Below are 18,601 nucleotides of genomic sequence, written 5' to 3' on the forward strand. Positions count from 1 at the left end.
AAAATTGAAAATTGAAATTGAAATTGAAAAAATTGAAATTGAACTTATAAAAATTATAATACTTCAACACAAAAATATGACAAACTACCCTCGATAACCGCTGATAGCAGTCTTGTGTATAGAATAGATGCGCAGAAACATATCTATTGGAAAAAGTATTAGTAAAATATTTATTCCAGATGGGACATGAATCCACATCCATCATGTTGAAATTTCCTAACAATAATATGGTTTCAAATGTCATTAATATTGACATCCATCTTTTGTAATTTTGAATCAAGGCTTAACACTACTAACTTTGATTCATTTCCCACGATGGCCGAGTGGCTGCGCGTCAGGCTTAGAACGTCACGGGTTGACGAAACAAAATTCTGTTAAATATTTGATTCATAGATAGCATCACAATATCTCGAAATTTTAGTTTTAACTTGCTTTTTCTCTAAGATTACGTCGGCTGCCTATTCTGCTATGTTAGTTCCTAATATTGTCCCAGAGAATATGAATTACCTATGTAAATTGTGCTGGTGTAATATTTAAAAATTCAATGATTCAATCATATCTTTCTCTGTAGCTCGGTCTTTATGAGTTTTTCGAAGGGAAATATTTTTAAATGGGGGGGGGGGTCGTAATTTTGAGTTGGCACTCGGGCAGTAACCATCCTTAGTACGGCTCTGTTCGAGGAATAATACAATAAGTAAAATACCAAGTGGCCGGCGTCAAAATCATTTAAACGATCCCTCTGCTGCTCACTGCTCACACGGTTTCCTGACAATATAATTATTTAAAAATACGTTTCACGGATTTTGTGCTGAGCTAATAACACAATCGGGGATTCGGAAACTTTCTACATCCAAGAATTACTTTAACGGTATAATATATTATGCCAAATATATGATTGATCAGTACAGGCGTCTGTTTGTTTCTCATCAACTATCTATATAGCCGGGTACTGTGGTGATTTTTCGTGCTATAACTATCTTATTGAACATAGCAGTTAGGCAGTTTACGAGCCACATTAGCGATATAATATGCGTCAGTGGCATTAGTTTTAATTATTAGCTCTAATTGCTGCTAATTAGAAAAATGATGGAAATATTCAAACTCAGTTCTTTTTATGTATTCATGTTTATATACTTAGTGCTGGATTATTTTAATTGTGTGATGCATGCAGTGGTTCCCATACTTAGGGTATAGAGTACTTCATCCGTATAATTAGTAACTAAATATAATTGCATTGAAGTCAACACTTTGAGGATTCAAGTAAATTATTATTTGTTCGATTTGGCACATACCTCTCCAGTTTCGTTGGCTTTGTTTCATTTTCGTTTGCACATAAGCCAATCTCTAAGCCGGCTGATTCGAGAGGGTCGAATACCTAATCGACATTGTGTAGTGACAAGTGAAATGTTGCTGCAGCTATTCACATTCGGATTGTGAGCTCTCTTTGCAAAATGATGTGTACGCCAGGTATTTGAAGCTGTCGACACTCTTGATGTTTTGCCCATCGCTAATCAGAGGGAAATCTGGATTAGGACAGATGCTACTGGACAAAAGGTTCGTTTTCTTCATGTTGTTCGAGCTGTCATTCAACCTGTTGATTGTCTCTTGAATGCCCTTGATTGAGTTGTCGAATAGGACAGCGTCATTAAAGGTCATATATGTTTTCATTGTGGGGGTAACAGATAGTATTGGTTTTTGTAGTATGGAGTCAAAGAGGATGATGAAGAGAAACGGAGCAAGGATACAACCCTGTCTGACTCCGGTTGTGACTTGTGACCCCGAACCATTCCTTGACGGTGTCACCAAATCTGACAAAACATTTGCTAATCTCATGCAGGGCATTTGATTATGGCAATGATCTTGGGATGGATCCCGTATGCTCCCAGTATCCTCCAGAGGGAGGGGTGGTGCGGACTGTCCAACTCATAGCTCTGCTGGAGAAGACATTGAAGGTTGTGGATTTTATAAGCACGCGCTCGTCCAGGTAGAAACCCGGCTTGGTGTTTCCTGAAGATGTGTATTATCTGCCGAGTCCCTTGGACAGCGTGCTTCTTCCCACATCTTTATCATGAAACATAGGGTGCAGTATTGCGCTCAAGCTGTACCTGAGGAATTCGAGCGAGGTCTGGTAGTCAATATTTCTTTTTGCCACTCTGAAACAGGATTTAATGTCGCTGTCTTTGATAATAATTTTGCATGCATTACCTAGCCGAGTGATGATTTTGGGTATGTCTTCATTTTTCACTTCCGAAATACACCGTAGTTCAATGTTATTCTCTCTTGCTTGTTGCTCAAAGATATTCAACCTAGAATTGATGAGCAAAACTTCATGTTTCAATTTAAAGTTGTCTTTTTTTAATTCTTCAATGATGGCTTTAATTGCTTCGTGATGTTGGATTAATTAATTTCATCAAATTTATTATTTAGAAATTCGACAATGGCTGTGAGGTCCCTGATAATTTGTAGGTCATTACTGAACCCCCTGAAGTCTTTCTTCAACTTCTCTATGTTGGAATCGAATTTGAAGAACAGTTCCTTTTTAAATTCTTCGAATTTAGATGAAAATACGTCCATGCCAGGAGATTTTAAGTTGTCAGTTATCGGGTAAAGAGATTGTGTGGGAGAACCGGTGATGCTGCAGCTTTTGCACTTCCATTTTAGACGGGTGCTGGAGGACATTTTCTTAAAAGTTAATGCAGGCATTCCTGCACACTGTTGGTGGAAGGTTAATTTACAGGTGTTGCATTGCAACTCCTCCGGTTGGCAAATTGCAGTCGGACTTAGTACACGGCATTATAATAAATCCACAGAATAAAAATTTATCAAGTAAATAACGACAAAATAATGAGCACTTACGGATAATTAGTAACAAGCAGGTGTACTGGCTATTATTTACAGCTGATTTGAACACTGCATACAATTAACAACCATCAGGGCAAAAATGAGTTCAACAATCATACTTACATTTGATGGTGAGATTTCCGGCATTGTATATTCGTCTTCCTTGAAGAAGAAAGTACGCCTGTTTATCAGGCATCCTGAATTCGGAACCCGAGGAATGCTTTCGTAAATTAGCGCATGGTTCATTTGTCTTGGTTTGGCATTCTCCAATTAACACTCAGCATGGGCACAGAAAAAAAATATTTAAAGTCGGTTATGGGATATGATTTTATAAATACAAATCACTAAATTCTAAATGAAATAAAGTGTGCAACTTAAACACTTTATAACAAAGTACATATTATTTATTATGTTACGTGCACTATAAGTACACAGACATTGATTAACGTATTGTCATATAGTGAATTTTGACAGGGGGATTTAGGAAGGATGGGATGGGGATGTAGGGAATAGGTGGGAATGTGACAATTGATCAGATTGTGACGTAAGGCAGAGAGGAGTGGTTATGGAATATGGAACGGGATAGGTTGGGGATGAGCATGAGACTCGGGGAAATAGGATGCAGGGTCGTGGGTAGATTGACTATTACCTCTATAGACCTCAGATTACCTGTCCGGTTACTTCGCTCATTCGCGTAGGTTCCTAGATTAATAAAAAGGCATTATAAATGGAATAAATATAAATATCTCGGATTTGAGCGCCACTCTATGATGATGCATAGAGACAATAATGATAAGGATAATTAAATGAAAAGCAAGTAGAGAAATTTCAACAATTGTATAATTAATAAATGAGATAACTTGCGGGCTACAGTGTATAAAAATGTATAATTACTCAAGTGAATCACGAGCACCTAATGCGATATAATATTTAAACAAATTAGAACAAAAACCCAAAAGCTAATTCGGTCGGTGGACCGTAACATAAAAGAACAATAAATACCAATTACACAAAAGGCTCTCCAGCCTCTTCGCTGCCCTCGATTCCTTCCAGGACGGAATCGAGGAGTGCGTCTTCAAACGTGTGGGGACCGTGGAGTTCCTCCGATCTCCTGGCGTGGGGGGACGTCCTTCGGATGGCCATCGTCCACGTCTCCAAAACGTCAGGAAATCGAAAGCCCTGTGCCCCCGGGTCCGAGGCTCGGAACTGGCCAAGACGTCTGTTTCCTTCGAACGATCAAGACTGAGAGATCGACTCCTGCTTCACCCTCATGTAAAAAGCCCGCTATCTCGTATAGCGCCGGAAATAGTGTCACGAACTCCGTACAAACTATCCCGTGCGCAGGCGTGATCCGGTCGTACTTTTGCGTAGTGTTGCCCTCGTAAAGACTTCCTTGGCTTAGTGTGTTATGTTATAAAATAACATGACAGTATATAATACTTGATTAAACTGATTTTATGTATTTAGATGGAACGGTAAAAAACACATCTGTACACATTTGTACACCACAAAAGTTTTTTTAAAGATTTAACGTAGACCCAAAACGATTTAAAATTTCGCGGATGCAATTTCCTACCGTTTCTATATGCGCTTGATAGGCCAGTTGAATAGATTGCAGCACTCTTAAGCGATAAAGACTAAACATTTCATAGTCTTGCTGAATATGTTTAGTCTTCCAAGCTTTATGGTAATAATGTTTAACCTTAATGTTCCTGATAATTTCCCGAGAAAACCACCTTGGGTATCACCTTCCACTACGATGTGGCGACTTCCTTCTAAAACACTGGTCAAACACAATTATAAATAACATTGTAAAAGTGCTGTACCGTGTCATTTACGTCACAAATTTCATACAACTCACTACAATCTACATCACCCATTAATGAGTAAAGCATATCGAAGTTGCCATATTCAAACTTCCACCCTTCTGCAGATTTGTTCTGTGTGAGGGAATGTTAGTCCTCTGAAAGAGAGTTGGACGAAACTCGTGTAAAAAAGCTAAAGTAGGGTGATACGCATCTTCTCGTACGATCGGTGACATACATCGCGAAATTGAAGATAGACATTCCAAATCAGCCTAAGTCTAAAAATCTGATTTTGACATAATCATATTTTTGTGATTTGCAATTTACCTCTTAATTTTTCGGTACTATAATGTTTGGCAATTTCATAGAAAATTCGAAAACATGAAATATAAATAACATTAAAAAGTATAATAAACTTCAAAAAAATTCATTCAAAAACTGATTTTTTTTTCAAAATGGCCCTAAGTCTGTACTAAGTACAGTTTGGAACACAATAAAGTAAAGTTGAGTATCTTTTGTGTGTACAATTATGATTGTGTAATAGAATGTCGTCATGGACAGGTCTGTTGGGATGATTAATGAATAAAAATAATATTAAATTTCTTTCACTTTATTGCATTTTTTGATAAAAAGGTAAACATTCAGCATAATATATTATATAATAATACTACAATGTAGGGATCATCTTCAATAAAAAAAATAGTTTACTGATGTGCACATGAACTTATAAAATACAAATTCTCTAATATTTCGTCTGACATTTCTAATCTGATGTGTTACAATATTATATTATGGCTGCTTGGAGCGTAAATGTAGCAAAAAGAGTTCAACTGCGCATGCGCATATATCTTTAGGCGAGTTTGGAAAGAATCAACCGTTACCTTAGTGCTGTTTTGAAAAAAAAGGCACATTTCGACATCAAATTGAAGAGACTGCTGCGCGCTGAATTCAGGTTAAAATCTCCCATTACAATAATCCTTCTATCCCTACTTAAGATGACGCTAGATAACATTTTTCCAACAAATAGTTTATACATCTCCAATTCACTCGCTGGAGGAAAATACACTACACAAACATACGTGGTCACTCTGTTACAGGTTAGTTTTACCCAAAGGTCCTCATTAAGAGTCTCCGAAACATGAAAACGTTCGGCCCGTAACCTTTCCATATTTCTAACTCTTTTTCAATTTCTCAATTTCTAACTCCTAAAAGACAGCCTCCACCCTGTGGCCTGTTCCGGAGTCTCAATCCCTTCTGAAGACGGTATACTCACCACCAAAATATTCACAACTGAAAACACTGTTATTGAGCCACGTTTCTGTTAACGCTATGACATCATAATCGTCAACCGAAACGCCACTCGAGAACTCCACAGTTTTAGTTCTCAAGCCACGGACATTTTGGTAGTAGAAAAACAGCTCATTAGAGTGGTTACTATTCCGAAGTCAGCTACTTGGTAACCTCGGGGTTTCCACATTTGCCACCCATTCCTTTATAAATGAGTGACTTGGCCAATTTTCAGCCTTCAGAACAGTATCAGTAACGTCAGAAGGGATACCCACCTTGAATGATACGTAGTCCCCTCTTGATTTAATTCTTACTACTTTAAATTCAGCGGTACATAACTTTTAAAAATATATTAGGAGATGATTGCTCGTAGTGTCCCGGTGAAATGGATGAAGATGGTAGTGTTTCACCACCGGCTTAACCCGTTCTTCGAGACTTCTATGTATAGTAGCACATCCGTCGTCTGTTTTTTCTGCCGAGGTAATAATATGTTTCCGTTATATTAAAAAAAAATTGGTCTATGCAACAATCGATTACCGATTTTATATCTTTTTCCAACAGAGGAAAGGGTTGAGATTCTTCATATCTCTTCTTTCTTTTGCCATATCCGCCCCTTAACTGGAGCATATGGACACCACGCGGCGCCTCCAAGAATCTCTGTCGCTCGCCAGTCTTCTTGCTTCGTTCCAGGTCAAACCAGCATCCCGTAGCTCCACCGTATACACTCTGTAGATTGTATTTAGCGGCCATCCAGGACGCCGGAATCCGGTCGGCTTGAAGAACAGGCAAGTCAGGTTGAAGTTCTCTTCTGGCATCCGCAGCACGTGGCCGAGCCAGGTCCAACGTCGCCTCTTCACTTTCAGCGTGATGAGAGGCTGCTTGGTGCGTTCTCTTATCTCCTCGTTGCTCCTAAAGTCATACCACCGCACACCCAGTATTCGTCGCAAACATCTGTTTTCGAAGCTCAGTATACGGTTGCTCTGAGCCTTCGTAAGGTGCCATGATTCGCTACCGTAAAGCAGCACCGTCAGAATGCAAGCGTCGAATAGGCGGCATTTGGTTTTGACCGAGTACAATCGTGAGTCCCAGACATTCCGCATCGAGTTAAATGTTGCTCCAGCCATTCCCATTCGGATAGCGAGCTCTTTCTGCAAAATGCCATCTCCCGTGATGTGTACCCCCAGGTACTTGAGGCTGTCGACGCTCTCGATGTTTTGTCCGTCGCTAATCAGAGGGAAATCTGGATCAGGACAAGTGCTATTACACAAGACGTTGGTTTTCTTCGCGTTGATTTTCAAACCAACGCGAGAGGAGTTGTTATGCAACCTGTCGATTGTCTCTTGAACGCCCTTGATTGAGTTGTCGAATAGGACAGCGTCATCAGCGTATTCTAGGTTGCATAGCTTCACCGTGGGGTAACAGGTATGCCTCGGTTGGGTGGTATTGACTTCCGTAGTATGAAGTCAAAGAGAATGATGAAGAGAAACGGTGCAAGGACACAACCCTGTCTGACTCCGGTCGTGACCCCGAACCATTCCGTGACAGTGTCTCCAATTCTGACACAGCATTCGCTATTCTCGTGCAGGCTTTTGATTATGGCAATGATCTTGGGAGGGATCCCGTATGATCCCAGTATCGTCCAGAGGGAGGGGCGGTGCGGACTGTCGAAAGCCTTCTCATAATCCACAAAGCAGCAGGCCACCGGACTCTTCAGCTCATGGCTCTGCTGGAGAAGACATCGAAGGTTGTGGATTTGGTCTGCACATGCTCGACCAGGTAGAAACCCGGCTTGGTTTTTCCTGAGGACGTGCATTATTGGGTCCCTTATTCTCATCAAGAGGATGTTTGCCAAAATCTTTCCCGGAACACTGAGTAGCGTAATGCCTCGGTAATTGTTGCAGCTTAGAGGGTCACCTTTTTTGTGAAGTGTGATGATTTCACCGTTCACCCAGTCCCTTGGACAGCGCTCTTCATCCCACACCTTTGTCATCAAATGAAACATAGGGTGCAGGATTGCGCTCAGGCTGTACTGGAGGAATTCAGGATGAATCCCGTCTCCCCCCGGTGCCTTTCCGTTCTTGAGCCTTTTCACAGCCGATTTTATCTCGGTGTGCGTGGGCGGGCAATCGGAAATGTTGGTCGCTCGGGGAATGTCCAAAAGTAAAGCTTCCGCAGATATGTCAAAGGGATCCAAAGGGGGTGGGCGGCTCAGCACTCCGCAGATATGATTCTTCCAAATCTTCTTGACACATTCTGCGTCAGACTCTATTGCTCCACTGGGACTACGAATGGCTCCGGGAGTCGGTGGTCGCCTGCCGCAGACTTCACGGGTGATTCGGAAGAGTTTCCTGGTGTCATTTCTGCTTGCTGCCTTCTCTGCCGCTTCAATTTGCCGGTTCATAAAATTGCGCTTGTCCAACCGCACGGATCGTTTTACTACCCTGTTTTGGGTTTGGTAGTCAGTCCGGCGGTCCTCGGTTCGGTCGGGTTCTGTCTCCTCGTCTCTCAGGGCTTTCAGCCTGGCTCGTTTTCCAATTTCAGCCCACGTTTCGTCGGACATTCACTTTGGCTGCTCACTCCTTCTGGTACCAAGGACGGTACGGGCCGACGTCACAATCGCACTCTTTATTAGGCTCCAGTCCGCCTCAATGCGGTCGGATTCAGATGTGTGCCGCTCGTAGATACGATCTACACTATCTCGTACAGAAGTTTCGAAGTCGATCCGAATTCTGCGGCGTCGGAGCTTCTCAATGTCAATTTGTTCGCGCTTTGGAGGCCTTGCCTGGCGACTGAGTTTTACTCGGATGTTTCCAAGGAGTAACTCATGATCGCTATGGATATCGGCGCCTCTGTAAGTACGCACGTCGAGAAGTTCCTTTCGGTGCTTCAAGCTGTACAAGAAGTGGTCAATCTGCATCCTAGTGCGTCCATCAGGAGATGTCCACGTATATTTGTGAATATCTTTGTGGGGAAAAACAGTGCCTCCGATGGCGAGCTCGTTCAGAGTGGCAAACTCTACGAGCCTCTCACCATTATCGTTGGGGTCACCAAGGCCGTGTCGTCCCATCACCGTAGGGCCAAGCACCGGGTCTGCTCCTACTCTCGCATTATAATCCCCCATTACAATCACGCGATCTCTTCGGGGGATGGCGAAGACTGCCGCGTGGAGAGAATCGTAGAAGGCATCCTTTATCTGCGCGTCGGCATCCTCAGTGGGGGCGTACCACTGAAATATGGTCAAGGAGCTATCTGGCGTCTTGAAGGAGGCACGTATCCCATTTCACGAGGCAACGGGCCGCTCTCTTTGACATCAATACTGCCACTCCCTGGCGATGATATTGCTCCTGACCTGAGTAGACAATAGAGTAACCCTCAATCAACTTTCTCCTGGCTCCTTTCCAGCGCACTTCGCTCAGCCGTAGGATGTCCACACCGTAGGTGTGCATGATGCGTTGGCGTGCAGGTCCTTTCTGAGGGTACGCAGGGTGCGAACATTATATGTCCCAATGCGCATACTCGAGTTGTTAGAGAGGATTACTCTACCTGTTTCATTGTCCATTTACATGCAAAGTCGTCGTTTTACAGAGCTGGTTGTCGTCTGAGGCTGCTGTGTAGGTGTTGTGTTAATCTGTTTCATTTAAGGAGGCAAGGTGATTAGCCCACTGCTCCCGAGGCCTGAGCCACGAGGGCCCTGAGGGTCGGCTCGACTGGTTTTTTCTGTCGGGGATTTCCTTCCCTTAGCCAGAAGGCTAGTTTTATGGCGCCGGTCACTCGCCCTTCGCCCCCTGTTGTTAGCTACAGCTTACGCTGCATTGCCCGGAGGTCGCCGCGGGGAGGCCAGCAGATGAGACTTGCTGGCAGTTTGGCATTTCCCAACTTTTGCTATGAACACATCTACTGGCGTCAATGTGTCCACTTAGGGCCGACCAGCCGTTGACCACCAATACTTCATATCTATAATGTCTAAATTGCTATTTTTAATTCCGCTATAGGGACACTAGTGAATAAACTCACAACGTCAAGTGACACGAGTTTTGTATTCAAAGGTACAACAATATATTTGATTTCATCAACTAATTCTAAAGAATTTTTTTATTGCAAATTTTGATATAAAATCTAATTTGTGTTTGATCAAGTTATTTCCTAATTTTGCTAATTTATATGAGGGTGCTGAATTGAAAGAAACTACTGGTCTTAATGGTTAATTTTCTTCATGAATTTTCGGTAGACCATACAGTCTAGGGCACTGCGGATTCATTTGTTTGTATGATCTTTTCAACCATTCAGTTGGGAGACATGCGTTACAATCATTTATTAATGTTTTAACTGTTTCTGCACTGGCCATAGTGGGATCTCGATTCAAAACAACAAATGATGAGCCCGACAAAAGATCTTTCATTTTTTCACCATAAGCACTCCTATCCATAATCACCGTGGCATTACCTTTATCCGCTTTTGATATCACTAAATTACACGATTTAAATTTATTCCTAATTGATTTTTTGATTTCACAGCGCGTATTTTCTGAATGATTATAATTAACATTGTTTAATTCCTTCTTTAATATAGTTGAGCACAAAATAACGCGTTGCCATATCCGACCTTAAAGAAATATCAACATCAATGGCCAAATTTTCCAAATCTCTATTGGTTATCTTAAGATTAGGACAATATTTAAGTCCTTTATTCGGTAAATTCGTTTTGTCTACATCAAAATTCACAGCTGTTGTGTTAACCAACCGTTCAGAAAATTTTATTTTATCTTCGATTATATTAGCATTCACACTTAAAGTAGATTGAACATTCAACAATCGATCAATTTTATTCTTTTGAACTAAAAAAGTTTTATGCACTACATTTTTAATGTGTAATCTAATTTTATAATCAAGGCAATCAAATTCATTTGGATGTAGCTTACTAGTCAGTAAATTATGAATATAAAACACAGACACTCGTCGAATCCCTGATGTTATACCATTTCTTCATTTCTGCTTTCATCTAGGAGAGTTGCGCCAGTTTTAGGATTTTTAACGCAATCGGAGATCCAGATTTGGTTTTTAAATACACGTACTTAGGTACACCGAATGTGTTGTAATGATATTTGTCAGCACACGCTCGTCCAGGTAGAAACCCAGCTTGGTGTTTCCTGAAGATGTGTATTATTGAGTTCCTTATTCTCATCAAGTGGATGTTTGCCAAAATCTTTCCCGGAACACTGAGTCGCAATTTTTTGTGTATAATTTTAGTTTAACACTTAAGTGTGATAATTTCACCGTTTACCCAGTCCCTTGGACAGCGTGTTTCTTCCCACATCTTTGTCATGAAACATAGGGTGCAGGATTGCGCTCAAGCTGTACGTGAGGAATTCAGGAAGTATGCCATCTCCCCCCGGTGCCTTTTCGTTCTTGAGCCTTTTTACAGCCGATTTTACCTCAGCGTGCAACGGCGCTCGGGGGATATCCAAAAGTAAGGCTTCCGAACATATGTCGAAGGGATCCAAAGGGGGTGGGCAGCACTCCACCAAAATAATTCTCCCAAATCTTCTTGACGCATTTTGCGTCAGACTCTATTGCTCCACTGGGACCACAAACAGCTCCGGGAGTCAGTGGTCGCCTGCTAAAGACTTCATGTGTGATTCGGAAGAGTTTTCTGTTGTCATTTTTGCTTGCTGTCTCTTCTGCTGCTTCAATTTGCCGGTTCATAAACTTGCACTTGTCGAGCCGCACGGATCGTTTGACTACACGGTCTTGGGTCTGGTAGTCAGTTCAGTGGTCGTTGGTTTGGTCGGGTCTGTCTCCTCGTCTCTCAGGGATTTTAGCCTGGCTTGCTTTCCAACTTTGTCTCACGTTTCGACCTGACACGAGGAAACAGTTTTCATCCAAAAGAGATCATGGCTACGACCACTCACGTAATTGATGGGTGCATATAAGTTCAAATATTCAAGACAACTTCGTATTAACGACACGTAGAGTATATGTAATACTTTTGGATTCTTGAATGGCTTAGTTTGTCTCGTAATGAATCCTAGAAGCTTGCTTGCATGCAGAGCTGTAGAAGTGATGTGTGAGTGAAAAGATAATCGTGAGTCAAACAATATGCCAAGATCTTCGATCTCAGATTGACGCTTCAGTAAGCTGTTTAAAATAATATAGTTATATTAAGTTAATTTAATAAAAAACAATTTTTTATTTAATAACTGGACCGGTTTCGTCCGCCTCGGAGGGACATTTTCAACTGTGCATTTCCACCATGAATTTACAGTTAACACAATAAACTCTTGCGCCTCCTTGCGTCAGACCTGCATCATGTAGGTCGCTTTTGTAGCAACCGCTGCAGGGTGAGGGAGGGCCGGCCACGGCGACGGAACCCTTGAGGCTGTGCCACAAGGGTACGAAGTGTCGCACTCTTTGGCAGCATCCAGAACACGTGTCCCAGCCACGTAAAGCGTCTCTTCGTGATAACCTCGATCACACAAGAAGAAGACCCACACCTTTCGAGTTCGCGGCGAGCCTGTTCACGGTTACCTCCAACCGTTTGATCGTCGAGTCAAACACGACTGCGTCATCTGCATACTCCAAATCGCACAGTCTTTCTTCGCATAGTTTGGTTGTGTCATCATGTTGTAGGCGTATCCCACTGTCGTGGCGAACCGTCTTACGCATTATGAAATCCATCATGATGATAAAAAGAAAGGGCGTAAGTACACATCCTTGCTTGACTCCTGACTTGATTTCAAAGAGGTCAGAGGATGTTCCAGCTGCTTTCACGCGACACTCTGTATTGGTGTAGCGAGCACTTATCACGGCGACCAGTTTCTGTGGGACACCATAGCCTTGCAGAACTTGCCACAGAGATTCACGATGAGGGTTGTCGATTTCCAATAAAGATACTAAATGAAGTAATTTCAATTATTATTGATTAATTTAATAAAACGCAAAATTTTTAGTACTTATTCCATTTTTATTATTTCATAAATTTGGACCGGTTTCGTCCGCCTCAGAGGGATATTTTCAACTGAATAATATTTATAAAACAGGTATTTACCAAAGTTTCAATAAACTAAGCGAGGTTCCTATATAGCTGCTTACGGACTACGAAATATATTTTTTTAATCCAGGCATCGGAAAGTTGAAATGTGCTTCGAGTAGGACTTCCCCAGGACAAAACCACTCTGTTACGCACGCAGAACCTCCAGCATGGGATTTATGATCCTGTACAGAAGAATCTGTGCCAAAACCTTCCTGGGAAGAGTGATACCTCTATAATCGTTACAGTCGGGTGGATTCCCCTTTTTGTGGAGAGTAACCATGGTACTATTCCACCAGTTTTTGGGGCCTGGGACACTGATCCCTCTCCGCACCTTGCGTAGAAGATAACATACGGACGGGGCGATATGGCGATCAGTCCGCAAAGCAGAAATTCTGCATGTATGCTGTCATCTCCGGGAGTTTTCCCGCGCTTCAGTCTCTTGATTGCCCTTTCAACTTCAGCAATAATTGTCGGAGGGTTTTTGCAGAACCCAATGCAGCAGTGATTCCGAGGGCGGTGATCTAGCGGTGATCTCCGACGGAATGTCGAAAGGATGCAATAGAGGCGGGTGGTTCTGGGCATCACTTAAATTTAGCTCCATTGCTCTTGAATTTTTCTGGTTCCATTGCCATTGAACATTTGGAGTGCCTGCTCTTGGTTGTATCATCCCACTTTCTCTACCAGGTATTCGACGCCGCATCCAGTGTCATAAGATGTATAGTCCATTTCCTCAAGGATATTTTTTCAGTAACAAGGTGTGGAGGCGGGGAAAGGTGAAAGTCACCAACTACGGCCGTATTTTTAATGATTATTGTGAATGCAGCGCTCGGAATGGAGCAGAACGCACCGCAGCGCAGCTCCGGCTCGTAAATTTCCCGTGGATGGCGTTCCTGTTCGTTAAAATCACGAGGATGGCGTACCGGTTCGTAAAATACCCGAAGGACAGCGAGCCGTCTCGTATAATCTTTGAGCCTTGTCAAAATACTATTGCATTGCGGTTCATATTTAATTGAAATAAATTTGTTATGTAAAAATACCTATACATGATATAATAAATATTTTTCTATTAAAAATAATTTTATTTGTCGAGTATGTCTAGATTTGTATTGCACTTATGAATGTGTGAAACAGTGATTAACTGGTTAACAAAAAATAATCGAGAACAAGTACCTAAACTTTCAAGACAATTATTAGGTATATTCAACCAAATTGCCCTTTACAAGACATCAATAGTACACAAAACAGATATTTTTTTCGTCAAACAATTATTATTGTATTGAAAAAAAGAGGGAGAAGATTTATTGCTTTGTTCATAGTATGACAATCGGTACGTGGAATAATAACTATCAGAAGAGAAAATATTTGTTTAAAATAAGAAACACAAAAGGCTTAATTTATTTATGGCTTTAAGGAAAGGATCAAAATATTAGTTTATATTGGAATGTCGATACCAGTGACGTCCTTAGACAAAATGCCGCCCCATTTTTTTAAAGAGTAGGTATTTTTTATCATTCTTCCATGACTTCAATAGTTTTGAATCATGAAAATGTAAAAATGAAGAATACGGATAATTAAATGCTGATCGAAGATTTATACTCGTAAATTAGCTAGGTAGGTATTTCATGCATTTGAAATATTTTTGTTAGTCATTACAACCGTGCACTTAATGATTATCAAAACAAGTAAATAAATAACTTACTCCCGTGAACTCTGGGCTTTGCCGAACCCGTCTTCTCCTTGGCCTCGGCTCGCCATTTGGCACTAGCCTCGGCCGACCCCTTCTCTGTAACAAAGAAAAGCATGTTGTAAGTGATATTATCAATAGTTTAAGAGTCAGTCTTTTAGTATAGACCGACACACATTTGCCTGTAAACAAATACACAATGTTTAAATGCTATTTTAATTAGTGCTCGTAGTATCCCGGTGGAATGGATGAAAATGGTACTGTTTTATCACTGGTTTAACCCATCCTCCGAGACTTCGACTTATGGCGACTCGGCATTTCCGTGCAATGGTATCCCATCCGTCATCTGTTTTTTCTGCCGAGGTAAATCACCCGGCTTTTTCGTCAGGGGTTGTGTTGTATTTGGCACGGTACTGGGCCCTGATTTACTATGATATTATTTTTGTTTTCAATTTCGTTTGGGATCGTGTCGTCTTGGCATAATAATATGTTGGTAGCGGTGTTGATCTCGGGTCCGGCACAGGAGGCGAGAGCGAGAAGCAAATAGTGTCGTTCGCTAGTGCATGCGCTGCCGGTGTAGGTGACATCACTGGCAATGGTACGTCTGGTACAATATCACTGGGCTTAATTGCACTTGGTTTAATTGCACTTTTTAACTACACTGATTTATTTTTATTATAAACTTGATCGGTAAGAATTTTGATTCTACCTTTTTAATAAAATTGCAATCATTTCAGACTGCTGACTACTGTCTGATGACACACATCAAATCTACATTTTCTACGATGAATTGAGACATTGTAATGAGGTGTTAGTACAGTTAAATTGACAGATTAAGGGCGCAGACTTGTACGTCTTGACAACCAATAGTGATGGCATCCCGGAATAATGTCCATTTTCCTTCCACGGGATCCGAGTCGATGGAAGACGTACCAGAAAGAGTCCGAGCATCATGTAAGCGCTTACTTACAACTTTTAAGTTTTTCTACATCGAGTCTGACCGTTCTTTTGGGTTTTGGGACTCGTTTAAGGTCTATACGGAATTTCCCTACCAAGAGTTCGTGGTCACTATAGATGTCTGCACCTCTATATGTACGCACGTCTAGCAGTTCATGCCGATTCTTCGTTTTGACCATAATGTGGTCGAACTGGTTTCTCTTATTATCGTCTGGCGATATCCATATATATTTGTGGATGGTCTTATGGGGGAAAAGACTACCACCAACCACAAGGCCGTTTATGGAGGCAAAATCTACCAGACGGGAACCATTATCGTTCATTTGGCCAAGGCCATGTTTTCCCAGCACAAAGGTTCCATGCGAGGGATCAGGTCCTACTTTGGCATTTAGGTCACCAAGGATAACTGCGTGATCACAGCTGGGGATATTTCCATCGGTTTCCGCCAGACTTTCGTAAAATGAATCCTTATCTGCATCGCTAGCAGCCTCTGTGGGAGCATAGCACTGCAGAAAAGTGATGGAGCCCAACTTAGTCTTGAAAGTGGCACGGGGTAAACGTTCGGAGAAAGGTTCCCAGCTGGTGAGGCGCTTGCAAGCTTCCTTGGACTCCACTTCGTTGCAAAGTGGCGTGTCTGGAGTACAATAGACGAAACCCACGAATAAACTTATCGCCAATGCTAGTGATCACTGATCACTGATCCCGAGAACATCTAACTTGTATTGACAGAGTATTTCTGTAAAATGCTCGGCCTTTCCAGGGACATTTAGAATATGGATGTTGTAGGTTCCAAAACAAAATCGTTTACCGAATTCAGGTGAGGTCGTCAAGATGGAAACAGGGGTCCGATGCTTGTCCGTTGCTTGTTAAGATGCTTGTTGCTTAGCGTGCTATCGGCGCGGTCTTTTTGGCTGGAGAGTCGAGATCCTGTCTGTTCGGTGTCCGAGGCAAGAGAGGGCTTTTTGCGCCCATCCAACTGACATAGTAGGTAGGTATTTCATGCATGTGAAATATTTTTGTTAGTCATTACAACCGTGCACTTAATGATTATCAAACCAAGTAAATAAATAACTTACTCCCGTGAACTCCGGGCTTAGCCGAACCCGTCTTCTCCTTGGCCTCGGCTCGCCATTTGGCACTAGCCTCGGCCGACCCCTTCTCTGTAACAAAGAAAAGCATGTTGTAAGTGATATTATCAATAGTTTAAGTGTCAGTCTTTTAGTATAGACCGCCACACATCTGCCTCTAAACAAATACACAATGTTTAAATGCTATTTTAATTAAATTGAGCAAAATTTTGCAATGCAGATTGCAGACGCAATTGCAATTGCGACGGGTAAACAACATTTATGGCAATCACTTTCTTGATGGCGTCCCTGTGAATTTTCCTCTTCTGAACTCAAATTGATGAAGCCACTAAAAAGATTCATAATCTCTGGGGCGGCGAAGGCCCGTGTGCGCTTGACAAGGACGTTGTCAATGGAGTCTGGGGCTCGGGCCTTGCCAGCGCTTAACGCACGGATAATATGGTTGATCTGTTCGGATGGCAGCGATGAGTGATTAATCGAAAGATTAGCTCCAGAGCGGGCCATCTTATGGCACCATCATCCCTGGACTCATCGTCCATAGGGATAAGCGCCTCGAGTAGGGCCGTAGCCATTTTAGACTCCATACTGACCACCTTAAGGTTTCTCGGTACCACACATGACGTTGCTGAGTCCCAGCTTCATGGCACGGTATGGAGGACCTCAGAGATGCGAACCCCCTTTGATGTTAAAGAAGTTTCTCCAGTGGTCCTTGTTAGCTTGGACTATTGCCTTCTTGTATCTGTATCTGTTGATACACGATGTGTCGAGTGAATCCATCCATGACTGCGAAGAGTCTCTCTATCATAAGGACGTACTTCAATTGATGCGGGCCCAAACGATAGACCCACTCTCAAGTCTGCTTCTAACTAAGGAGTTAAAGAGAATTTTTAGTACCATAACATCCGAAAAGACCCGGGAAGTATGCAAGACAAAGCCCAACATTTTTAGCGCCTTTTTACAAATGGTATCTATATGACCACTAAACGTCAGATTACTGTCAAACGTAAACGAGTTTCAAGTCATCAGCAAACAACAAAAACATAGTATTTTTAATTACCAATGTTATGTCATTTATGAAAATCGTGAACAGCAATGGCCCCAAGTTTGAGCTCCGAGGCACACAAGAAAATGTTTCAAATGTCTGTGACTGATAAAGGCCGTACGATACGTATTGTTGACGATTCTTAAAATAAACTCCCGAATAACCTGAGAAATCGGTCAGACAATCCAATTAGTTGGAGTCTTTCCATCAGAATATTGTGATCGACTCTGTCAAATGCCTTCGAGAAATCATTGTAAGAACAGTCAACCTGGCTGCCTCTATCTAGTGCTGATGACACATAATCAGTAAATACTATCAGGTTTGTTTCCGTTGAACGGCCTGCTCTAAATCCATGCTGCTCATTCATTATAAATGATTCAATCCTTGGAGACATCATGCTGTGCATGATCATCTCAAGAACTTTTGCTGGTGCAGAGAGAACAGCTACCGGCCTAATAGTTTTCCACTGATGATTCCGTACCACTCTTTTGAATTGGAGTAACCTTCGACATCTTCCATGTTTCCGGAAAGATACCCGTCTCCATTGTCAAGTTAAATATATATGAAAGTGGGCCCTTTGACAAAGTTACAAAAGTACAGCCGTTTAAAAAAAATGTTGGGATATTATCCAGTCCCAAAGAGCGAGTATTCTTAAGTTTTATTAATAAATCTAAACACTATCGTAGTAGATTTTTGGGTTTCCACCGTATGTCCTTCTTCACTCGACGTTTCGGGCTCATTGCAGAGGCCGTCGTCAAGAGATGATATGTTTTATGATGAAAATATAGTGGAGGTCTATGAATGTAAACGTTGCTCTAAGAATGTCAAAAGGAATCCGATTAGCTAAGAGCAAATGTTGCTCAGAGTA

At 41.8% G+C, this 18,601-nt stretch overlaps 1 protein-coding gene across 1 annotated transcript; it reads right to left on the bottom strand.

Moving 5' to 3' along the window:
* Window positions 1-15,608: 15,608 nt before the first annotated feature.
* Window positions 15,609-16,782, bottom strand: LOC147065136 (protein CFDP2-like). The gene is made up of 2 exons (XM_085956934.1): window positions 16,680-16,782; window positions 15,609-16,237 (listed from the first exon to the last, which is right to left on the bottom strand). The coding sequence occupies exons 1-2, from the start codon at window positions 16,780-16,782 to the stop codon at window positions 15,609-15,611; spliced, it is 732 nt and encodes a 243-aa protein (XP_085813060.1).
* Between the last annotated feature and the right edge of the window lie 1,819 nt (window positions 16,783-18,601).

The sequence above is a fragment of the Rhyacophila brunnea genome, unplaced genomic scaffold (assembly GCF_057557595.1).
Source record: "Rhyacophila brunnea isolate RB1 unplaced genomic scaffold, BYU_Rbru_1.0 scaffold_6, whole genome shotgun sequence".
NCBI lineage: Eukaryota > Metazoa > Arthropoda > Insecta > Trichoptera > Rhyacophilidae > Rhyacophila > Rhyacophila brunnea.